The following is a 24534-nucleotide window of genomic DNA, read 5'->3' as shown; positions in this document are numbered from 1 at the left end:
GCCTCAGAAATCTAGGGTCGCTATGAGTTGGAACCAACTTGATGACCACCACCACTATATTTAGGGACCAGTCCAAGGCGATAGGGTTGCTTTGTGATCAAGACAGACAAAAATCCCTGTCCTTACAGTGCTGATGATCTAGTTTGGAAGATGGCTACTATACAAGAAGGTATATGTAGTGTATTAGCTACTGGTGAGTAGAATATCAAGTGTCAGGAAGGGTGGTCAAGAGAAAGTCTCACTGAGAAAAGAACATTTGAGTAGAGTGTTGAAGGAGGTAAAGGGGAGCCATGTTAGACGTCAGGGTAAGAGCATTTCAGGCACAGGGAACAGTCAGTGCAAAGGCCCTGAGGCTGGCATGACCCTGGTGAGTTTGAGGCCATGTGAATGGAACACAGTGAGTGAGAGGAATGTGATGAGAAATGAGGGCAGGGAGGTGGTAGAGGTGTGGGGTCTTGTGAGTACAGGAAGGATGTTGCTGTTTCCTCTGAGTGAGATGGAACCACAGAGGGTCTCCAGCAGAGAAGTGGTCTGACTCAGGAGTTCAATGGCTCCTGGTGAGGGAGGTGGGGGGTGGGGTGGGGAATGAGGTGAGAACACAGAGGCCAACAAGAAGGAGGTCAACAAGAATTCCAGAGAGGGGCTCTAGGTTGGGGCTCAGGGACCTGAGCCTTGGGGAGGAGACTGGTGTGTGTCTGGCCACTGGCTGAACCCCCTGCCCGCCTCCCCCCCACCCAGGTGGTGTCCTACCTGGCAGGCTGTGGTCTACAAAGTTGCCCCATGCTCCTGGCCAAAGGGTACCCCGACATCGGCTGGAACCCAGGTGGTGGCGAGCGCTACCTGGACTTCCTACGATTTGCCGTCTTCGTCAATGGTGAGATAGGATGTGGTGGGGCGAGCCTGGCCCTCAAAGTGGGCACAGGGTAGGGTCCTGGAAGTGGACAGGAACCTGGCGTTATCCCTTTAGGAGCTGGGCTGTGTGGCTGCTGGGGAGAGGGTAGGGGTGTCTTCTGATCTCTCCCGATCCCGCGGACCGCAGGTGAGAGCGTGGAAGAGAACGCCAACGTGGTGGTGCGGCTGCTCATCCGCAAGCCCGAATGCTTCGGACCGGCGCTGCGAGGCGAGGGCGGCTCAGGGCTGCTGGGCGCCATCGAGGAAGCCATCCGCATCTCCGAGGACCCGGCGCGGGACGGCCCTGGCGTGCGCAGGGACCGCCGGCGGGAGCAGTGAGTCTCTCCAAGTTCCCTCCACCAGCAGGTAGCCCGTCCTCCCGTGCCCCGTTGCTGCCCACCCACCCAGCCCATCCGCCTTCCCTGCAGCTTTGGGGAGGAGCACCCTGAAGAAAACCGGGTACACCTGGGACACGCCATCATGTCCTTTTACGCTGCCTTGATTGATCTACTGGGACGCTGCGCGCCGGAAATGCACGTGAGCCTGAGATGGCCAGGGCGGGGCGGGCCCCCCGAAGGGCATGAGTTGCCCTTTATTGAGCAACATAAATTGAGCACTCATTGTGTGGGTTAAGCAATGCTGGGGACACAACAGTCCCCAAGACAGTCTCAGCCCTCACCCTCACGGATCTCCTAGTCCCGGGAGAGACAGACCCATCACCAGACACTGACAGTTCTGAGGGTTTGCACTGGGCCCTGGAGGTGCAAGCAAAGGATTGGAATGAGTGGTCCCACAGTGGCAACCAGAGGAGGCAGCTGAGTATACTCTGATAAGTCAGGAACCTGAAGGAAGGATGTCTGAATAGGAGTTGCAGGGAACACAGTAATTGACTTGGGAAGGTAACAACCTCTGGCATCTCCTTGCTCACCACCAGTTCATTTAAATGAGAATAGCCCTTCTAACTCTCTATACATAAGAAATTCTGAGAGAGCTAGAGTTGATTGCATCTTAGATCTGCACCCATGGGAGAAGGAATGGCCAGTTTCACAAAGAATATAGAGCTGTCAATTTAGGTCTGTTTCCCAGAGATCAGTGAATTATGAATTAAGGTGTCCAAGCAGCTCTGGTGTCTTACAAGTACCCTTTGTTAAAAGTACTCTTGGCAAGGAAGGTTTGCTAATGTAGCAGACAGCTTTGAGGGAAGAAACACAGCGTCCCCTCTTTGTCTAGCTGGGAGTACTTTTTCAGTGGTTAGGAGGCCCCACAGTTTCAGGCCCATTCTGGAATTCTAGAGTTAGCTACAAGAAAAGGAGACCTGCTGTAGCCCTCCAGTGTGACAGAAAAGGGTGAAAGGGAGCAGTGACTCAATCACATGCCCATCTGCCCCTTCAGCTGATCCAAGCCGGCAAGGGCGAGGCCCTGCGGATTCGTGCCATCCTGCGCTCCCTCGTGCCCCTGGATGACCTTGTGGGCATCATCAGCCTCCCACTGCAGATCCCCACCTTGGGCAAAGGTACGGAGGGGCCAGATTCAGCAAGGGGGTGATGCCAGGGAGGGCATGGCTGACCCCTGTCCTCTGTGCCCACAGATGGGGCTCTGGTACAGCCGAAGATGTCAGCATCCTTTGTGCCGGACCACAAGGCATCCATGGTACTCTTCCTGGACCGTGTGTATGGCATCGAGAACCAAGACTTCTTGCTGCATGTGCTGGATGTGGGGTTTCTGCCTGATATGAGAGCAGCGGCCTCTCTGGACACGGTGAGCAGCCCTGCCCTGACTGGCCACCACCCTCCCTGCCTCCAGAGAGGGGCATGAGATGGGCTATGAGAATCAAAGCAGCACCAGTACGTTTGTTTGATCTTGTATGTTGTTATTAAAGTGCCATCGAGTCAGTTCTGACACACAGCGACCCTGTATAGATAGGGTTGCCAAGGAGCAGCTGGTGAGCTTGAACCGTCTTCATTGCAACTCACAAAACCTTGCAGTCCAGTGCATTAACCCACAATGCCACATCAGGACTCCTAATCTTGTATGTTGTTGTTTTGTGCCGTGGAGTTGGTTCCGACTCATAGCGACCCTGTAACAGGGTTTCCGAGGCTTTAAATCTTTATGGGAGCAGAAAGCCTCATCTTTCTCCCGCAGAACAGCTGGTAGTTTTGAACTGCTGACCTTAAGGTTCACAGCCTGATTCATAACCACTACGCTACCAGAGCTCCTTAATCTTGTATAGGATCTTAAATATATCATAGTCCGCCCCACCTCCCAAATTAAGATAGAAACTAAAAAAAAATAACAAACAAACAAAAAAAACACCAAACCTCTTGAGTTCTAGGAAAAGGTGGGTGAGAATCTCTAAGACCTTGGGTTATAAGAAAGAATCATTTTCAATGATGGTTCAGCACTGTGGACACACAGGCACCTGTGGACAACAACCACTACCAGGACAAGAACTCTGAGGACTGAGAATTGATACTGGTTTAGCAAGAGGGTATGGAAGCCTAACTGGAGAGGATTTCAGAGAGCCTGAGAGGAGAGGTGTTAGAGACAGCAAGCGTAGAATGTTCTTTTCTTAACTTTTTCTTGTGAACTGAGTGAAGGTTTACAGAGCAGATCATCAGTTTTACATTCAACGAATCATATATTACGTTTCATTACAATGCTTGCAATCCCCTCCATGCATCATCCATCAACCAAAGGGTATACCCTGCAAGCCCACATACAGCCCCTCTCCCTCTCCGGGGTCAAAGTCTCCAGCCGCTCCATCTCCCCACATCATCGTCTCTGCCTCCATCCCTGGCATCATTGCTTCTCTGGGTAGGGTTCCTTTCTCTGCTTTTCTCCCTCGATGGTCCCAGGGACCTCCACTCCTAGACTGCAAGGTTAATCACTCCCCTTCCTTTGCCCCAAAATGTCCATCTTTACATTTCCAGCCTTCACAATTGGTCCTGATAACAATTATTCGCTATTGTATCGCAAGAGACCTATCCGCATCTCCTTTCATCACCCCTGACTAGGTAGAATGGATACTACTCAGTGGAGATTCTACCTTGCTCCCTCTGGATCTAGGTTCCCTCTAGAAAGCTTGTAAGCCAGTCACTTCTTGCCTCTGTAGCCCCCATTCTGGGTAGCCAGTGTGCAAGTTGCCCATCCCTGTCCTCTCCGTGTGTGGAGGAGGTGGGAATGATCCTCGCTGTAAAGATTTGTTCCCTCTTTTGAGCTACTGCATCCATAGGTCTATGTCAAGTTCATCAAATTGTATCAGATTACTCTTTTTTCCCTCCTCTTTCTTCTTCTGGTTGAGCTCTGATCATCCAGCCATTGAAGCCAGGTCAAGTGGGTATTATCTGCAAGTGTGGGTGTTCTTATGCATGTGCCCTCTCTTCTTATCAACTGGATGCTTCACTCTCCACTCTAGTCCTCTGTGGCTATGTCACTGACTCTGGGTCCAAGAGTTCCATTATCTTTTTTTAAAATGTTTTATTGTGAATTATGTGAAAGTTTACATGGGAGAACATTAGTTTTACATTCATCCTATTGAATATCGTTTCATTGCCATGGTTACAACCCCCTCCATGCATCATCACCCAATCAAGAGAACTATGCGTTTCATTTCAACAGCCCTGCCAGACAGATTGGATACTATTCAGTGGAGACTCTACCTTCTTCCACACCCTCTGGATCTAGGTTCCCTCTTGAAAGCTTGTAAGCCAGTCACTTCTTGCCTTTGTAGGCACACACCCCCGCCCCCATTTTGGGTAGCCATTGTCCAAATTACAAATCAGGTTGCTAACCTCAAGGTCGGCAGTTCAAAACTACCAGCTGTTCTGCAGGAGAAAGATGAGGCATTCTGCTCCCATAAAGACTTACAGCCTCAGAAACCCTGTGCAGGGTCACTATGAGTCGGAACCGACTCCATGGTACTTAACAACAACAACAACAGGAGCGACTGGTGAGCTTGAACCACTGACCTTGCGGTTCAAACCAACTTTGCAGTCCAGCACATTAACCCACAGCGCCACACCAGGACTCCAGGTACACCTACACTAATTGGTCTCATTAACATAATAAATATAACTCATTTCCGAATGGGATTATAACCACAGTCATGCTGTGTTGCTGATGTGAAGTACCACTGAGTTGGTTTCCACTCATGGAGACCCTGTATAGGGTTGAATCACTGACCTTGAGGTTCTAACCAACCTTGTGGTCCAGTGCTTATCCTAACAGCGCCACACCACAGGCTAGGTGTTAGTAACCACTAGAGGTTAGGATTTATAACACATAAGGAGGTTGGAGGTAGGTGCAATTCAATTCATACCACTGGGTTGCAGGGACATGGAAGTCGCTTGTTTGAGAGGGGTGACTGAGATGGACACAGCTGCCCAGAGCTGACCAGAGCAGAGAGCGTTCTGGTGGTACTGTGGATTAAGCATTGGGCTTCTAACTGGCTATATAGATTTAGGGAATCTAAGGATTAAATCAGGTATGCTGTAGTAAATGCAGTTAAAACCCACCAGTGACTCCTGAGGAGAAAGACGAGGCTGTCTGCCCCCAGAAAGACTGACAATCTCAGAAACCCAAAGGAGTAGTCCCACTTTGCCCTTGAGGGCCCCTATGGGTCGGGCCCCACTTACTGAGTTTGGTTCAGGGCAGCCCTAGGCATGTTTGCAGGCAGCAGATCTGATGACTCCACCCTGTGGCCCCGGCACATCCCAGGCCACTTTCAGCACCACTGAGATGGCGCTGGCGCTGAACCGCTACCTCTGCCTGGCCGTGCTGCCGCTCATCACCAAGTGTGCGCCTCTCTTTGCGGGAACTGAACACCGCGCCATCATGGTGGATTCAATGCTTCACACCATCTACCGCCTGTCCCGTGGCCGCTCCCTCACCAAAGCGCAGCGCGACGTCATCGAGGACTGCCTAATGGCGCTCTGCAGGTGGGGCCTGCCTGGGGGGCGGGAGGAGCCGCGAGCCTGGGAGGCCTCCATCCCTGATCCCACTCTCTGCCCTGTGTGTGCCTCCGCAGGTATATCCGTCCGTCCATGCTGCAGCACTTGCTGCGGCGACTAGTGTTCGACGTGCCCATCCTCAACGAGTTTGCCAAGATGCCGCTCAAGGTGAGGGCACGTCTGTACCAGCAAGCTCGCCTCCACTCTTAACCCACCAGCTTGCTCTGCCCTTAGATTATGGGGTTCATGTCAACCTCACCCAGCACAGCTAGGGAGTCCTCGTGTGGCACTGTGGATTTATGGTCTGGACTGCAAAGTCGGTTTGAACAGCAAGGTCGGCAGTTCAAATTCACCAGTTGCTTCTCAGAAACCCTATACAGGGTAAGAACCAATTCAATGGCATCTAAAATCAGCTGTTGATTTCAAATTTGCATATTGGATGATGAGGCCTTTCCCAGTTACTACTTACATGTTTTTGTTGTTGTTGACCCTGTATAGGGTTTCTAAGGAGTGACCGGTGGCTTTGAACCATCGACCTTGTGGTTCAAACCGACTTTGCGGTCCAGTGTTTTATCCCTCAGTGCCACACCAAGGCTCCTGCTTATGTTTTCTTTGACATGCTAATTTGTTTAAGAACAAATCATTTCATCCATACGTCTGTTTGCACATCACCCTACCCATGCTGCTCCAGACAAAGCCAGCTCTGGTTTAGTGCCCACCCTGATTCTTACATTTAAAACCCAGCGCTGTCAAGTCAATTCGGACTCATAGCGACCCTAAAAGACAGAGTAGATCTGCCATATAGGGTTTCTGAGACCTTCAGTGTTTACAGGAGCAGCCAGCCTCATCTTTTCCCCAAAGAGCGAAGGGTGGGTTTGAACCACCACAGACCTTGTGGCTTAACCCACTGTGCCATCAGTGTTCTTTAAACTCTCCTTCAGAATGCTAAATTTGCCTGGCAAATGATCCAGCACCACTCACCAGAAAGTATTCATTTCTTTCCTTATAAGCAATTGGCATGGTCCACACCCCTTTTCTAACTTAAAAGCACTGACCTAGTGCACCCCTGAACCTCCCTAAGTCTTTACATGCCTGCCATCCACTTTCTCCTCATTTGTTTGTCCCCCTCTTGGTCCTGGCCAGCTCCTCACGAACCACTATGAGCGTTGCTGGAAGTACTACTGCCTTCCCACAGGCTGGGCCAACTTTGGGGTCACCTCCGAGGAAGAACTGCACCTCACTCGTAAACTCTTCTGGGGCATCTTTGACTCCTTGGCCCATAAGGTCTGGGTCACTCAGGGGGTCCTGAAAAGGGACCTGTGTGGAGGACTTGGGGTACAAATTTGGGGGGTACCAGTTTGGGGCATCTGGTTCGGATCTGGGGAGATCTATGGGTTGGGGCCAGAGCTTGGAGAGTGGTAATATGAGGGACCAAGTGGATCTAATATTTGGGTTTTAGGGATTGGGTGCATAATTCAAGTTTTGAGGTTCGGGGGGAGAGTTGATAGCTGGAGGGTGTGTGTCTGAGATCTTGGAGCTCCCGGATTTGAAGGCTCAGGCAGGCCTGCACTGACTCCTCCCCCTGTCCCACTCTGGCATCTGCAGAAGTATGACCAGGAGCTATACCGGATGGTCATGCCTTGTCTGTGTGCCATTGCAGGGGCTCTGCCCCCTGACTATGTGGATGCCTCGTACTCATCCAAGGCTGAGAAAAAGGCCACAGTGGATGCTGAAGGCAACTTTGACCCCCGGCCTGTGGAGACCCTCAAGTGAGGCCTGGGAGCTGGGACAGGAAAACCAGGGAGGGACAGGAAGGGGCTGGCCCCAATATCTGTTGACTTTCTCCTCTGTCACTCGGTAGTGTGATCATACCCGAGAAGCTCGACTCCTTTATTAACAAGTACGCAGAGTACACGCACGAGAAGTGGGCCTTCGACAAGGTTGGCATTGGGGTCCGCCCTTCCCCAGGACCCCAACTTTTCCCTAGGCACAGGGAAACCCCAATTCCCTTGGGACCCCCAACTTTCCTCAAGATCTCCAGTCTTCCCAAGACTTCTAGATTCCCCTGGGACCCTCTCCAAGGCTGCTGCTTACTCCCTCCCCCAATCTTGGCATCACCTTCCCTCACCCCCACCCCTTCTTCCTCCAGATTCAAAACAACTGGTCATATGGGGAGAATATAGATGAAGACCTGAAGACCCACCACATGCTGAGACCCTATAAGACCTTTTCAGAGAAGGTGACCAAGACTTGCAGCTCAATGTTGGGGGTCTAAAATGAAACCCCTAAATTTGGGGGTTCAGGGAGGAGTTTTAACTGCAGATCCACCTAGATCCAAATTCTCATAGGTTAGGGTTCCTCCCTCATCCATGTATACTGCCTCCCCTCACACTTTTTTCTAGAGGGGTTACCTCTCCCTTTAGAACCACAGACTTTGAAGCGAGCCTTAGTTTTACCACATGTAAAATGGGATAATGGGAGTTAGGAGCAGGTAATTAAGGGTCCTGGCTAGACCACTCCTTAGCCTTGACAAGAGCTTTTTCCTTCCCTGGATGTTGTGGCCAATGGAGCTACACAGGAGAGGAAGATAGGGGCTCTTCCCCCACCTCCTTCTTACCCATTCCATGCACGCTGCCCCTGTCCACCCTAGGACAAAGAGATCTATCGCTGGCCCATCAAGGAGTCCTTGAAGGCCATGATTGCCTGGGAATGGACAGTAGAGAAGGCCAGGGAGGGTGAGGAAGAAAAGACGGAGAAGAAAAAAACACGGAAGATATCCCAGAGTGCCCAGGTGGATGCAGGGTGGGGGTGAGGGTGGGGCGGGATCCGGTGGGGTGAGAAGCAGAAACATAGGGCCCATCTGGGAGAGGAGCGGTGCATTGTGGAGAGAGGGTGGGCTGGGGAGGAGTACAGGAAAAGGGAAGAGCTGAAAGTGTTGGCTTAGGCTGGGCTGGAGCCTAGAGGAGGGGCTGACTTGGAATTGTTGCTAGCTCCTCAAGCCCCCTTCTCTTCCTTATCCTCCCAGACCTATGACCCTCGAGAAGGCTACAATCCCCAGCCCCCTGACCTCAGTGTAGTTACCCTGTCCCGAGAGCTGCAGGTAAGATCCCTAGTCGCTGATTTGTGTGTGTGTGTTGGTGGGGAAGGATTATGGCGACGTCTGTTGTGTGAAAAGACTTCAGAATCTGGTCCTCGACTCTGCGCATCCTCCCCCAGGCCATGGCGGAACAGCTTGCAGAGAATTACCACAACACGTGGGGGCGGAAGAAGAAGCAGGAGCTGGAGGCCAAGGGTGAGGGCACCCGCCCCATCTGCACAGACCCCCTGCTCCTCTGTCCCTTAGACACAGGGTCTAGGGTTAGAGCCATGTCTCCACCATGGGACTCTGAACAAGTACCGTCACCACCCTGAGCCTCAGTTTCTCTGTATAATGAGGATAAAGATAGCATTTAGCAATGTAAATGGAAATTTGATGGCCATGATGTTATGATGAGTTAATTTACAGAAAGCACTGCTTTGGTTATGCTTACAGATAGTAGTTACTAACTATAATGATGCACGAAATGAACCACAGGAGGGAGCCCCAATCAGTGAGAGAGCCCTAGGCACTCTCCAGCTCCCTGATTTCCGGTCTTTGCTGTCCCAGGTGGTGGGACCCACCCCTTGCTGGTCCCCTACGACACGCTCACTGCCAAGGAGAAAGCACGAGATCGGGAAAAGGCCCAGGAGCTACTGAAGTTCCTGCAGATGAACGGCTATGCGGTTACTAGGTACGCGGGCTGGGAGTTTAGGAAGCCAGGGAGAGGCGGGGCTCCAGTGAGCAGAGGCGGAGTCAAAGAGGAAAGAGCCTGCGAGAGGTGTGGCCGGGGCAACTGGGCGGGACTAGTGGTAGAGGAGGTGGAGTCGGATCCGACTATCAATCCTGTGTAGGATTTCAGACACTAAATCTTTGTGAGAGCAGAAAGCCTCATCTTTCTCCTGCACAGAGCGGCTAATGGGCTCAAACCGCTGACGACCTTGTGGTTCGCAGTCCAGTGCTTATCCTTCAGGGCCACGGAGCTCCCAGACGCTAGGGCATAGAAAGCAGAGACCTAATTTGTACTCACCTCTTTGCCTCTCTACACAGAGGCCTCAAGGACATGGAGCTGGACACGTCTTCCATTGAGAAGCGTTTTGCCTTTGGCTTCCTGCAGCAGCTGCTGCGCTGGATGGACATTTCCCAGGAGTTCATTGCCCATCTGGGTAGGAGGAAGCCCCTCACTCTGCAAGTCCCACCTGCGAAGAGTCATTTAGGAATCCAGTTCATGTATTTCTCCCTCCTGCCTTCCCTTACCCCTTCCTCTCTTCATCATATATTTATTGAGCATCTACTTGGTGCCGGCCCCTGGTCTAGATGCTGGGGATACAACAGTGAACGGGATTAAGATCAGTGCCTTTTGTTGTTAAGTGACGTCCAGTCTGTTCCTATTCATAGCAACCCTGTATTGAGTTTCCAAGGAGTGGCTGGTGGGTTTGAACTGCTGACTTTAGTAATCCAGTGCTTATCCTACAGCACCACACCAGGACTCTTGTGCAGTGTACATTCCTATAAACCTCCCAGAGAGTAGACACCCTCATCTTTCTGCTGGGGAGCAGCTGGTGGGCTTGAACCGCTGACCTTGTGGTTAATAGCCCCGTGCTTAACCTACTGTGCTACCAGGGCCCCTTGCCAGGGACATCCCACTGCCATTGAGTTGATTTCGATTCCTGGTGACCCTGTATAGTTTCCGAGGCTGTAAACCTTTACAAGAGTAGAAAGCCCCATTTTTCTCCAGTGAAATGGGTTGGCAAGCTTGAACTGCTGACCTGTGGTTAGCAGTCCAGTGTTTAACATACAGTGCCACCAGACCTCCTTTGCCAGGGACATGTTATTGTTAAGTGCTGTCGAGTTGTTTCTGACTCATAGCAACCTTGTATAGGGTTTCTGAAGAGCAGCTGGTGGGTTTGAACTGCCAACCTTGGGGTTAGCAATCCAGTGCTTATCCCATAGCACCACACCAGGACTCCTTGCCAGGGATATAGCAGGCATTTAATCATTGGAGGCCAGTATGATTATTTTGATGGTATAACAACTGCCATCATAATTACTAGATTTGGTAATAAGTGAAGTTGACTTCCATTTTGAAATTAGTCTGTATGAAATTAATCAATCTCTTGTTTCATTTGGTTCATTCATTCGTTTGTCAAACATTTACTTAATGCCAGCTAGTGAAGTTCAGAAAGAAAGGGGTTTGTGAGGAGTGGGGTGGGGGCTGCTTCTTGGCCTTACATCATCCTGGTTTGTCCTTCTCTCCCACTCAGCCTCAGGAAAGGCTTGATCAAATAGCTAGAGGGATTAGGTAGGGGAGAGTCTCATTTCAAAGCCAACAGAGATGATGTCATACCAAGACTGTTTCTCCCATCATTGTGTAACTCTGCCTCCATAGTCTCTCCCCATCAGACCCCACTGGGTTCCCCAGTCAGGAGCCTACCCTAATTCCTGTTTTCTCTCCTCCATCAGAGGCTGTGGTCAGCAGTGGACGAGTGGAAAAGTCCCCACATGAACAGGAAATTAAATTCTTTGCCAAGGTGAGAGGTGGGCTCAGAAGCTGGAGGGGACTGAGGGCTGGGTGGGGTCCTCCCTGCCCCTCACTCAGTACCTCCTTTCCTTCCCCCACCAGATCCTGCTCCCCTTGATTAACCAGTACTTCACCAACCACTGTCTCTATTTCCTGTCTACACCGGCCAAGGTACTGGGCAGTGGTGGCCACGCCTCCAACAAGGAGAAAGAAATGATCACCAGGTGGGCCACCTCTGATCTCTGACCTCTGACTGAGCTCCCTGACCTCACAGGGCTGTCGCCTTCCACTCCCTGCCCCAACCGTGAACCTCTGTTCTGGGGGCTAATATAGCCCACTCCACTTAACGGAGGTGACTGAAAGGCTGGGGTGATCAACCACATGGTTTGTCCAGGACTGAGGGGTTTCCTGTCCCAGTATGGCACTGTGGATTAATGCATTGCACTGCAAAGTCAGTTTGAACTGCAAGGTTAGCGGTTCAGTTCACCAGCCACTCCTTAGAAACCCTACAGAGGGTTGGAACCAACTTGGCACTTAACAACAACAACAACAGGTTTCCCAGGATACTTTCAGAGCTAAAACCCCAAAACTTTCAGAGAAAAGTCCTAGGCAAACCACCTCTTCACCCCGCTAGAAATTCCAGTCCTCATTTACAATGTTCCTGTTTGATCAGATCGCTGCCCCTTCCTCTCCTGGCTGCTTCCTGGTTTTCCTCAACTTCCTACCTCCTCCGTCCCAGTTCTGTCTCCCTGTCTCCTCTGTCCCTGCCTCCTCTAAAGTCCCTTCTGCCCTTGGTCTCTTTGCTTCCCATTGCCCCTTTTCTCTCTTTAGTCTCTTCTGCAAGCTTGCTGCTCTTGTCCGTCACCGAGTCTCTCTATTCGGTAAGTAGCTCTGTCTTCCCCAGAGCCTCCATCCCTAATCGTCTCTCTTTTCCTCTCATCAGCAACCCCACCATGAAGAAATTCTCCCCTGGGTCAGGACTTAATTTGAACAACCTTCATTGGTCCAGGCATTCCTGGAGACAGTGACCATTACATGTCTGGGCCCTGCCCTCACTCTGCAGCCAGTGGACAAGACATAGTCACCACCAGATGGTGATGAGGCAGAAAGCTGGGCCAGGACAGGGGAGTCCCAAGCAGAGAAGTCAGGGCCAGATGGGAGGGGTGCAGGCAGAGGGGCCTGTCCAGATGGTGGAAGCCCCAGGATTGTGGGAATTTGGCAGCATCTGATATTCTGACTGGCAACGCTTGTCTTTCTTGAATCCGGAGAGAATTCAAGTGGATATACAGGAAGCACTGTGTGTGGCCTTTCCTTCATCCTAACCTGTCTCTTCTTCCAGGGACCGATGCCCGGGCCGTGGTCAACTGTCTGCACATTCTGGCCCGCTCCCTGGATGCCAGGTCAGGCTATGGGTTGGTCGTGGTAACCACCCCCGCTGAAGCACATTCTCTGAGACTCTCTGTAATCTAGTCTCACATTCTAGAACTGAAGTCCCCCGACTGTCTTTCCTAGGACGGTAATGAAATCAGGACCCGAGATCGTGAAGGCTGGCCTCCGTTCCTTCTTTGAGAGTGCATCAGAAGACATTGAGAAAATGGTTGAGAACCTTCGGCTAGGCAAGGTGTCCCAGGCACGCACCCAGGTGAAGGGTGTGGGCCAAAACCTCACCTACACCACCGTGGCCTTGCTACCTGTCCTCACCACCCTCTTCCAGCACATCGCCCAGCACCACTTCGGAGATGATGTTATTTGTAAGGGCTGTTGACCCCATGGACAAGGGTTCAGGGTGGGGGTAGGGGCAATTTCAGTCAACACACCCTTATCTGTGCACCTGGGAGAGACCTCAGGTGTGTGAAGGTAAATGGGCTTAAACCCAGGGATGAAGAATGTCCAAAAACCATTTGGTCTGGTCCTGCCAAGGCAACCACAGTTCCAGCCATCACATTGTTGCTGTTGTAAAGAGCCATTGAGTCAGTTCCAGCCATAGCCACCCTGTATAGGGTTTCCGAGGAGCAACTGGTAGGTTTGAACTGCTGACCATGTGGTTCGCAACCCAGTACTGACCCTAGAGCGCCACACCAGGACTCCAGCCACCACATTGTTGTTGTTTTTAAGTGCCATTGAGTCCGTTCTGACCCACAGCGACCCCCGATAGGGTTTCCAAAGACCTTGAGCCACTGACCTTGCTGTTCAAGCCCACCTTGCAGTCCAGCGCATTAACCCACAGCGTCACACCAAGCCTCCTGTTTTCCTTATAGATCTGTCTGTTATATGAACTGAAAACTGTACCATGGGAGTGAGGTCAGTTCCAGACCTGAAGGGTGATGTAGGGCCACATCCCAGGGATTCTGCCAGGCTTTACCCAACCAGTAAGCCTGGTCTTTATGATTTTCAGTTTTGTTTCACATTTTTCTTCCGAGATTTTCTAGTGGGGTACCTTCTAGTGGTGGTAACAGGGCACCATCTAATTCTTTGACCCACAGGGCCGTGGAGGTTCATTGTTACACAGTCCATGAACCTGACCCTATTTCAATTTCCTCCTTCATGACCCCTGGAATGTCTTTTTTTTTTTCAATTCAGAATCTCATCAGGGTTCCCACATCACATTTGGTTATTGTGACGTTGTCATCGTTATTAAGTCAGTTTTGACTCATAACAAACCTGTATAGGGTTTCCAAGGAGCAGCTGGTGAGTTTAAATAGCCAACTTTGTGGTTCGCAGCCCAGTGTTTATCCTGCAGTGGTAGCGGCTGTGTGTCACCAAGTTGGTTCTGACTCATAGTGACTCTGGATCGGATTTCTGAGGCAGTAAATCTTTACAGGAACAGGAAGTCTCATCTTTCTCCTGAGCAGCAGCTGGTAGATTTGAACTGCTGACCTTTCAGTTAGCAGCCTGCCCTGTAATCCACTCCATTACCAGAGTCCTTTATCCTATAGTGTTGTTGTTGTTATTAAGTGCTGTGGAGTCTGTTCTGGTTCATACCACCCTTTATAGCAAGGGTGGGGAACCTTTTCTCTGCCAGAATTTATGACATCCTTTATGGGCCATACAAAACAAAAGTTTTATCAACTTAAAAATTAGCCTGTTATATTTGGTCAAACATTTCATTGACTTATCTCTTATGTGTTGCCTACCAGCTACTCCTCAGAAACACTATACAGGGTCACTATGAGTCAGAACTGACTCGACAGCAATGGACAACAACAGTATATCCTGGTGTAGCACTGCGGTTAATGCGCTGGACTGCAAGGTCGGTGGTTCAAGCTCACCAGTCACTCTTTGGAAACCCTATACAGGGTCGTTATGAATTGGAACTCACTCGATGGCAATACATAAAAACAACAACAATGTGATGGCTGGAACTGTGGTTGCCTTGGCAGGGACAGACCAAATGAATTCACAGGCCTTATACGGCCCTTGGAGTCCTGGTGTGGCACTGTGAGTTAATGCACTGGACTGCAAGGTCGGTTTGAACCACAAGGTCGACAGTTCAATCTCAGCAGCTGCTTGCTCCTCTGAAACCCTATATAGGGTCACTATGAGTCGAAATAGACTCAATGGCACTCAACAACAACATACGGTCCTCAGGCCAGATATTCCCCAACCCTGCTGTATAGGGTTTCCGAGGCACAGATGGTGAGTTTGAACCGCCGACCTTGCAGTTCATACAGACCTTGCTGGGTGTCAGAATTGCATGTTTGTTTGCATTTTTCTGGAGACAGCATCTAGCATTTTCATCAAAGACATCCATGACTCCTCTTCAAGAAAGAAAACAGCAACTTGCCATTGTTGCTTTCACCCCTGTGTTAGTCTGTCATGCTGTGGTAGCTTGTGCTAACTGTGATGTTGGAAGATATGCCACCGGTTATTTCAAAGATCAGCTGGATCACTCACAGTAGACAGGTTACAGCAGGGCTTTCAGAGTAGGAAGAAAGACCTGGTTGTCTATTTCTAAAAATTAGCCAGTGAGAACGCCATAAATGACAACAGAATATTGTCTGATTATCAAAATCATGAAGATGGAAAAGGACCAAGGAATGTTGTGTGAGGAAGGTACCTATGGTTATCCGTTTTACAGATTTGTTACAGATAGGGAAACTGAGGCCAAAAGCGAGTGGGTGATGGGAGTGGAGGGGAGCGCTGGTATAGCTGGTGAATCCCCAACCCTTCCCCTCTCCCTCCACCCTCAGTGGACGACGTCCAGGTCTCCTGCTACCGAACTCTGTGCAGTATCTATTCCCTGGGGACCACGAAGAGCACTTACGTGGAAAAGTAAGGAGAGAGAGCCACCGTTCTGGGCTAGGGTGGGGACCGTGGGGCTCAGGGAAGGGAGGAAACAGGAAGATGTGGTGGGTGTGGCAAACAGGGGCAACTGCAGTTCCCTAAGGCAGCCACATGAGGGCACTCGTGGGAAAGCCAGCTTGGTGGAAGGGCCGCCAGCTCTGGGGGCCAGCCGGACACCAGGCACTCGCTAGTCAGGATCTCAGGCCCCAGAAGGGTGAGGATCAAGCTTTCCCTGGCAGAGGGTACACAGGCACACAGCACCCAGAAGACCGTTGGCAGTGTCCACGTGGGCTTTCCGGGTTCCAGATCATCTGCGGAGCTACCCTCTGGAAGCCCAGAAAAGGGCATTTACAAGAAATGTCAAGTCTTTCAAATTGCAACAAGCATGCGAATGAATGGCAGTTCTGCCCCAGAGGGCCCTGGGGTGGGGGTGGGGAGGCAGTGCTTCTCTGGAGGTTGGGCTGAGGGGAGGCTTGGGGCACTAAGCACAGCCCCATCTTCCAGGTTGCGACCTGCCCTCGGGGAGTGCCTGGCCAGGCTGGCAGCTGCCATGCCCGTGGCCTTCCTGGAGCCTCAACTGAATGAGTACAATGCCTGCTCAGTTTATACCACCAAGTCTCCCCGGGAACGAGCCAGTAAGTTGTGTGGGGATGGTGGGCAACGAGGTTACATTTCACCCAGCACACTGGGAGACTTCGCTTTGGAGACTGTGTGTGGGGGCCAGTCTGGGCTGTGAGGAGCTGAGGGTCCAGGTTGGGGGTGTTCTCAATTGGGGAATCCCTGTCTTATAGTTTGGGGTGTAAAGGCATTTCAAGGCTATTGTACATATGGATGTATTCAGGAATCCTTGGGTGGGGGGGGTATGGTTGAGTGCATAGCCACTTACCGAAAAGTGAGCGGTTCAAAGCCACCCCTAGGCTTCTGAAAGCTCACAGCCTTGAAAACTATGGCACGCAGTTCTGCTCTGCAACACACTGGGTTACCATGAGTTGGAATCGAGTTGATAGCAGCTGTTACATATACAAGAGGGCTTCAAGAAGTTCATAAAAAAATAGAATTTATAAAAATGGGATTTTTCCTGAAACTTGGAAACCCTCCTCGTGTGTGTATCATTTATACATTTTTATTATGAAAGAGCTCTGGTAGCGTAGTGGTTATGAATTGGGCTGCTAACCTCAAGGTCAGCAATTTGAAACTACCAGCTGGTCTGCAAGAGAAAGATGAGGCTTTCTGCTCCCGTAAAGATTTATAGCCTCGGAAACCCTGTTCAGGGTCGCTATGGGTTGGAACCAACTCAATGGCACTTAACAACAGTGTGTGAGTGTGGGTATACATATTGTTGTCATGTGCCATCGAATTGGTTCCAACTCATAGCGACCCTGTATAGGGTTTCTGAGGAGTGGCTGGTGGGTTTCAACCACTGACATTGCAGTTAGCAGTCCAGTGCTTACCTACAGCATCACAGCAGTACTCATGTATGATGGGTTATGTGTGTCAGGAGACTGAGTTGAAGTGGGATGTAGAGAGATTTGGGGGGAGGGGTTGGAGAGGGTTACTTTGGGGTGTCTGTTCCATGTTGGGGTGGGAGAACGGGTTTGGAGTGTGGGTGATTTCAAGAGTGAATGTTTCCAGGCATGGTGGTGATTGGGGTTTGGGTGAGCATCCGGGAGTAGACAGGCTTGGGGGTGTGAAACATTTTGGGAGTTACTAAGTTTCAATGTGAAGGTTGGGAGAAGTTAGAGGATGGGGGTTGGGGGACTAATTTGGGTGGGTGGCAGTTCAGCAAGGCCTAATGTGTTGGAGTCCTGCTGTAGCACTATACAATAAACACTGGACTGCTAACCACAAGACCGGTGGTTCAAACCCACCAGCTATTCCTCAGAAACCCTATACAAGGTCTCCATGAATTGGAACTGACTAGATGGCACATAGCAACAACAACAATGTATTGTGGGGCTTCGGGGCATTGAGTTCTGGGGATGATAGGTCAGCAGGCCCTGACTCCTCCCTGTACCCCAGTTCTGGGGCTCCCCAACAGCGTGGAGGAGATGTGCCCTGACATCCCAGTGCTGGAGCGACTCATGGCAGATATCGGAGGACTGGCCGTGTCCGGGGCCCGCTACACAGAGATGCCACATGTCATTGAAATCACACTGCCCATGCTCTGCAGCTACTTGCCCCGCTGGTGGGAACACGGGCCGGAGGCACCCGCCCCTTCCCTGCCTGCCAGCGCCCCCCCACCCTGCACAGCTGTCACCTCGGACCACCTCAACTCCTTGCTGGGGAACATCCTGCGAATCATCGTCAACAACCTGGGCATTGATGAGGCCTCATGGATGAAGCGACTTGCTGGTGAGTCTGGGGCACTGGGCGTTGGGGGCTGGACCTCAGACTCTTCGGGGAGTTGAGAGGAGTCAAGAGTCCGAGTCTTGTTATCTTGGGATCAAGAGACCAGAGGTCATGGCAAGGGTCAGAATGTCTGGTTCATAGGGTCCTGGGAGTCCTCCAGTTTGGATTCTGGGGGTCTGTTTTAGGTCAGGGGTTAGGAACTAGGTCAGAAGTCTGAATCCTTCCTTAAACAAAGATTCAGACCAAGTTCCTGATATGGACAGTTTAGGGCTGTAGGTTAGACGTCAACACATGGGTCTTTAAAGGCTTCGAATTCCTACGTTAGAAGAAGTCTTGTGTCTGGAACTGGGATTGGGTAAGCGTCAAGTTAGAGTTAAGGGGCTGGATTTGAGGTCAGAGGTCAGAGGTTGAGCTCAGAAGTAGGGGTCACATTTAGAAATCATGTAATAGGGTCAGTCTGGGTATAGGCCTGGTCAGAGGTTAAAGAATAAGGTCAGGGGTCATGGTGGTGGTGGTGGTTATGTGCCGTGGAGTCGGTTCCACCTCATAGTGACCCTGTACAGGGTTTCCGAGGCTGTAAATCTTTTTTTTTTCATATTTAAGTACACTTTTTTATTTTTTAAGGAAAATTGAATATACCCAGAATTTTCATTAGAATTGAGGATAGCAAGACTTCATCCCATGCACTTTAGACATGTTATTATCGGGAGGGACCAGTCCCTGGAGAAGGATTTCAGGCTTGCTAAAGTAGGTCAGCAACAAAGAGGAAGACTCTCAATGAGATAGATTGACACCGTTGACTACGAGAACAGGCTCAATAAAGGACACCTAAATCTTACCAATGGGGCTGCGAACCTTAAGGTCAGCGGTTCGAAACTACCAGCCGCTCCGCGGGAGAAAGATGAGGCTTTCTACTCCCGTAAAGATTTACACCCTTGGAAACCCTGTACAGTGTCATTATGGGTTGGAACCGACTCGATGGCACATAACAACAACAACAACAACAAATCTTACCAAAAGGGTCTTCTGCAGATGGCTTTTAAGGATCTGATGTGTATAGGACAGTATGATTGTGAGGCTGATGTAGGACCCAACAGCGCTGCCTTCTGCTGCGCACAGGAGCGTATGACCAGTTGCCCAAATCCTTTAGCCCACTCAAAGGACAGTTGTTAGAACACGTTTTTTGCAAGAGGGTTTGCAATAACATAGCGAGGCTGTAAATCTTGACGGGAGCAGAAAGCCTCATCTTTCTCCCATGGAACAGCTGGTAGTTTCAGGTCATAGACAAGGATAAAACCGTTGGGATGTCAAGCTGGGGTCAGATAATAGGGACGGGGCCATAGGCTCAGATCAGGGGGTCACAGTTTGGGATGAGAGTTTGGGGTGCTATGTCAAAGGTCCGGAATGAGTTCCGAGTCAGATGTTGAGGTCAAAGGTGAGAGGCTGAGATCAAAGGATAGGAGCTGGGACAGAAGTTAGTGGCCTCTGCCCTGTGGCCCTGCAGTGTTTGCTCAGCCCATTGTGAGTCGGGCGCGGCCCGAGCTCCTGCACTCCCACTTCATCCCGACCATCGGACGGCTGCGCAAGCGGGCAGGCAAGGTGGTGGCCGAGGAGGAGCAGCTGCGCCTGGAGGCCAAGGCTGAAGCTGAGGAGGGGGAGATGCAGGTGCGGGACGAGTTCTCTGTGCTCTGCCGGGATCTGTACGCCCTTTACCCACTCCTCATCCGCTACGTGGACAACAACAGGTCAGCATATCCCAGTGTCCCCACACACACCCTGCCCCCTTGTCCTGCTAACCTGTTAGCTAGCGACTTCTTCCGATTCCCACCTGACCCAACTCCACCTGCGGACTCCTGCCTCCCCATTCCTTCTGGCCGCTGTCACCTCCACACAACAAAATGCAGTCTGCTGTGTTTGCCTGCTTCTGCTCCTTTAAACCTGCATCCAGTCCCTGCACCATCCAGAGTGTCTGTTGTAAGGAGCTTTACTGTGTCCACTTTGTGCAGTGCAGCAAACAGTCAGACCTTCCTTAGTCATAGAAAGAAAGGAAGACAGTATAGACCTGCTGTCTGATTTTCCCTAGAAGCATAGATCTTCAATAAAAGGACAAGCACAGCCATCAGCCAATTGCAAACTCTCCTTAAAATCAGCAGCACTGTGTAATGAATCATGAACTCGTAGGTCCAGCTGAATCCTGGGATGGAGAATCAGTTTTAGTTCCTTGTCATGTTCTATCCTGGTAGGAGATGATATCAAGGGTGCACTGGGACTTAGTGAGAAAGAGAACTGTGATTGATGAGCTCTGTCTGTCACGGGAACAGAAATGGGAAATGGTGGCCTACACACAACCTAACTGCTGCACCAGGCGTTGATTAAACCTGATTGTTATCCACTGCTGTTTCATTTAGTCACAAGGCATAGCTAGCAAAATTACACGTAAATAACTTTGACTCACCCTGGATCTGCTCTTTGGGTTTTATAGACCCATGAAATGGCCAGGAGTCAGAACTGACTTGTGACAACAGGTTGAAGGGAGAAGCAAATCTCTACTTCCTTCCAGGTCTATGAACTTGAGTCTAGTTTTGTCTCCCTTAATGTGTAAGCAGAAAGGGACAGAGATGGGAGCCTGCCCACCCCAGAAGGCTGAACTGGAATGAATCCTGTCAGCCTGAGGAGGGTTTCTGCGGCAGCCCCCTCCTTTCCCTCCCTCACTTGTCTGACTTTTAAGCTTAAACTTCAACAGACTCATAGCTGTCCAATCAATTCCAATCCACAGAGAGAGGCCCTAAAGGACAGGGCAGCACTGCTCCACAGGGAGCAGTGTGGGTCTGTAGGATAAGCACTGGACTGTAAACCATAAGGTCAATGGTTTGAGCCCAGCAGCCACTCCATGGGAAAAAGATGAGGCTTTCTTCTCCCGCAAAGATTGATAGCCTTGGAAACCCTGGATTACTATGAGTTGGAACCAACTCGATAGCACTTAAAAACCAACAATCTATACAGAAGCAGACTGGTGCATCTTTCTCCAGTGGAGTGGCTGGTGGATTCAAAGCAACAAACTTTGTGTTAGCAGCCAAGTGCTTTAACCACTGCGCTGCCAGGGCGCCTTCTTTAAACGTACGCGCTGCTACTAAACTACATTCTGACTTGTAAACCTAGAGCACACAATAGAAGTGCCCCATATGGTTTCCAAGGGTATAATGTTGACAGAGGCAGACAGCTAGTTTTCTCTCTCAGAGTGGCTGGTGGGTTCCCACCCCCGGCCTTTCAGTTAGCAGCCAAGCACTTAACCACTGTATCACCAGGGCTCCTTTATAAAAAGATTTGTTGTTGTTGTTAAGTGCTATTGAGTCGGTTCCAACTCATAACGACCCTGTATAGGGTTTCTGAGAAACGGCTGGTAGGTTTGAACCTAGGCCAGTGCTTATCCTACAACACTACACCAGGATTACTTTTTTAAGCTTTGTTGTTGTTATATGTCATCGAGTGTAGGGTTTCTGAGGCTGTAAATATCTTCACCAGAGCAAAAAGCCTCATCTTTCTCCTGCGAAACCACTGGTAGTTTTGAACAGCTGACCTTGAGATTAGCAGCCTGACTTGTAACCACTAAGCTACCAGAGCTCCTGAAAGTTTGAGAATACACACAGATAATGTCTGGTTCTAGCAGTTGAGATAAAGGCCAGGATTCAAGGGGACCGAATGGGGTGGCGGGGGGTTGATTCACTGGGGCGGGGCACCAGGAGACTAGACCTTCTGGATCTATTTCTTAACTTGGTCGGTGGTGTCACATTGTTGTAGTTGTTAAGTACCATCGTGTCGGTTCCGACTCATAGTGGCTCTGTATAGGGTTTCCAAGGAATGGCTGGTGAGTTTGAACCGCTGATCTTGCAATCCAGCGCTTATTCTACAGCGTCACACCAGGACCACGGTGGCTGCATAAATGTGTCCCTTTTGCGATTATTTATTGAGTGGATGCTCACAAGCTGACACTTCTTTTTATGTATGTTGCATTTCAAGAAAAAGAGGAAAAAAATGTAAAGAGGAATGGCCATTTAAAATTTTTCAGTTTTCATCCAAATGGCCACATTACTCTAGAAAACTCTTCTTCCTATTGGGCATCTCCTGGTGTCCTGGACTCCCCCTCCTTTGCAATCTTCCTGTGTGGCCTCCTTCCCTAGGTATCCCCACCCCGAGTCCTCACAGGCCCCTTCCCCCTACTGTCCAGGGCACACTGGCTGACAGAGCCCAACTCCAATGCTGAAGAGCTATTCAGGATGGTGGGCGAAATCTTCATCTACTGGTCCAAGTCCCACGTGAGTCTGGTCCTCACTGCCCTGTCTCAGACCCAAGAAGCTGCTCCCCACAAATACACCCCCACCCCAGTTTGTCTGATCCCAATACTGCCTTCCCCACTAGAACTTTAAACGTGAAGAGCAGAACTTTGTGGTCCAGAATGAAATCAACAACATGTCATTTCTGACTGCTGACAACAAGAGCAAGATGGCCAAGGTGGGTCTTCTGTCCTGGGAGGAGGGCTTTGTAGGGCTGGGGGGAGCACCCTCCAGGGCTTCGTCCCTGTCAGCCCTCAGAGCAGCCCCCTTCCCATCTCCGTCCTCCTGTAAGCCTTCCTTCCGCCTTCTTTCTCCCTTCCTCTACTCTCCCACCACCTCCTCCCTCTTGTATCCTATACCTCCTTCCCTTACGATTTCTTCTTCCCATCCTCCTCCTCTCCGTCTCTATTCGTCTTCCTCTGCCTTCTTCCTCCCCATCTCCTCTCACCTTCCTCTTCCTCCCCCATCTTTCTCCTTTCCCCATCTTCTTCCCCACCCCCACCATCTTCTCCTCCCACCTCCCTTTTCCTCCCCATCACTCTCCATTCCATCTCCATCCTCTTTCCCTCCCTCCCAGAACCCTCCTCTCCCATCTCCCACTTCTCCATTATTCCATATTCCTGCCTCACCTCAACCCCAAGCCTTCTCAGAACTTCCCTCTTCAGGTCCAAAAGAGCAACCTTTCACCCCTTCAGCCAAGGTCTGGAAATGCCCAGCTAGGGGATGCATGGTGGGGGTGGGGGTGGGGGAACAGATGAGGTGGGTGCAGCCAACTTGAAATTGGGCCTGGGATTCTTTGAGGGGCTGGGGTAACCCTTCTTGTCTCTGTTTGCAACCCGGTGAAGCAGACAGGAGATGTACAGGTCAGCCCCACGTCTGGAACCTTCCGCATGGCTCGTGGCTCATACCCCCATCCTCCCACACCAGCCCCCCTTCCAGAATACCCCTCTCCCTGCTCCTTTACCCACTTCCTATCCTTGTTCCATCTATTCCCCACCCCATTCATTTACCTCCCAGCTCTCAGCTTCTGACTATTTGATTTTTTTTTTCTTGTTTAAAAAAAATAAATAAAATCTTGGCTTTGCCGAAGCATCAAAGCATCATGAGCTGAGGTCCAGGAGGACATGGGTGGGAAGGAACGTGCATGATTGGAAGGCTTGGTCTCTGGAATCAGACAGACTTGTGTTAGAACCCTGGCTCTGTTGGGAGTTAGCTGTGTGACCTTGGCCACGTGTCGTATCCTTTTGAGCCTCTGCCAGCATCTGACCATGCGTGGCCCTGAGCCCCAGGGCTCCACAAGGACTCCGAGATGCTGCATGTATGGCCTTCAGCAGTGCCTGGCACATGGGCCCTGCTCGATCCAGTGTGGATGTGGCTCTGGCCGAAGCTTGTCACTGGGGCTTGTCACTAGCATGACTGGGGTGGCACCAACCACGGATCTGGACCAACGCTCCAGAACATGGCTGTGGAGGCTAAGGATCTGTGCCTGTCTCCAGATCCTTCTGGATCTCTCCTGCATCTTCTAGCTCCGTCTCCTTGTGCCTCTCGTACTCTTTTTCTTCCCGCGTCTTTTGTCTCTTGGGACTCTTTGTGACTCTGCATCTGTATTCTTGGGGTTTTGGTCTTGGAATATGAAATGTAGGGTTGTGCATGTAATGGGATGGGTGGGGGAAAACATACAGGGAGTTTTAGGGGGTTCTGGGAGAGGGCTGCTAGACGTTGAGGTGGTGGTGGTAGCATGCCACCAAGTCCGTTCTGATTCATAGCAACTCTATATAGGATTTTGAGGCTGTAAATCTTTACTGGAGCAGAAAGCCTCATCTTTCTCCCATGGAGCAAGATTTGAACTGCTGATCTTGTGGTTAGCAGCCTGGTTTATAATCCATGTCCTGGTGTGATGCTGTGGTTAATGTGCTGGACTACAAGTTCAGTTTGAACCACAAGATTGGCAGTTCAAATTCACCAGCTGCTCCTCGGAAACTCTATACAGGGTCGCTATGAGTTGGATCCGGCTGGATGGCACTTCACAATAACAGCCAGGGCTCCTTAGAGGATGAGAAAGGCTGAGGTTTGGGAGAATCTCAAATGGTTTGGTATAGAAGTTGGGAGAATTGGGGATGGGGGCTTGGGCCT

General features: G+C 50.7%; 1 protein-coding gene across 1 annotated transcript in view; it reads left to right on the top strand.

Moving 5' to 3' along the window:
• The window catches only part of RYR1 (ryanodine receptor 1 (skeletal)), a 153406-nt gene that overhangs the window by 62812 nt on the left and 66060 nt on the right, over positions 1–24534 (top strand). Inside the window, exons 43-70 of the mRNA XM_006871542.1 lie at positions 739–874; positions 1040–1226; positions 1320–1428; positions 2284–2404; positions 2480–2649; positions 5608–5828; positions 5918–6008; positions 6984–7124; positions 7446–7609; positions 7702–7780; positions 7990–8079; positions 8491–8631; positions 8866–8940; positions 9057–9132; positions 9487–9610; positions 9967–10082; positions 11380–11447; positions 11540–11661; positions 12269–12318; positions 12777–12837; positions 12950–13188; positions 15628–15709; positions 16226–16356; positions 17741–18073; positions 19575–19815; positions 22296–22383; positions 22487–22579; positions 23250–23264. Of these exons, the coding sequence (XP_006871604.1) occupies positions 739–874; positions 1040–1226; positions 1320–1428; positions 2284–2404; positions 2480–2649; positions 5608–5828; positions 5918–6008; positions 6984–7124; positions 7446–7609; positions 7702–7780; positions 7990–8079; positions 8491–8631; positions 8866–8940; positions 9057–9132; positions 9487–9610; positions 9967–10082; positions 11380–11447; positions 11540–11661; positions 12269–12318; positions 12777–12837; positions 12950–13188; positions 15628–15709; positions 16226–16356; positions 17741–18073; positions 19575–19815; positions 22296–22383; positions 22487–22579; positions 23250–23264 (3564 nt within the window). The remainder of the gene's footprint in view (positions 1–738; positions 875–1039; positions 1227–1319; positions 1429–2283; positions 2405–2479; positions 2650–5607; positions 5829–5917; positions 6009–6983; positions 7125–7445; positions 7610–7701; positions 7781–7989; positions 8080–8490; positions 8632–8865; positions 8941–9056; positions 9133–9486; positions 9611–9966; positions 10083–11379; positions 11448–11539; positions 11662–12268; positions 12319–12776; positions 12838–12949; positions 13189–15627; positions 15710–16225; positions 16357–17740; positions 18074–19574; positions 19816–22295; positions 22384–22486; positions 22580–23249; positions 23265–24534) is intronic.

The sequence above is a fragment of the Chrysochloris asiatica genome, unplaced genomic scaffold, assembly GCF_000296735.1.
Source record: "Chrysochloris asiatica unplaced genomic scaffold, ChrAsi1.0 scaffold00168, whole genome shotgun sequence".
Lineage (NCBI taxonomy): Eukaryota > Metazoa > Chordata > Mammalia > Afrosoricida > Chrysochloridae > Chrysochloris > Chrysochloris asiatica.
Note: the sequence above shows the minus strand (reverse complement) of the source record. Positions and strands in the feature narration are given on the sequence as shown.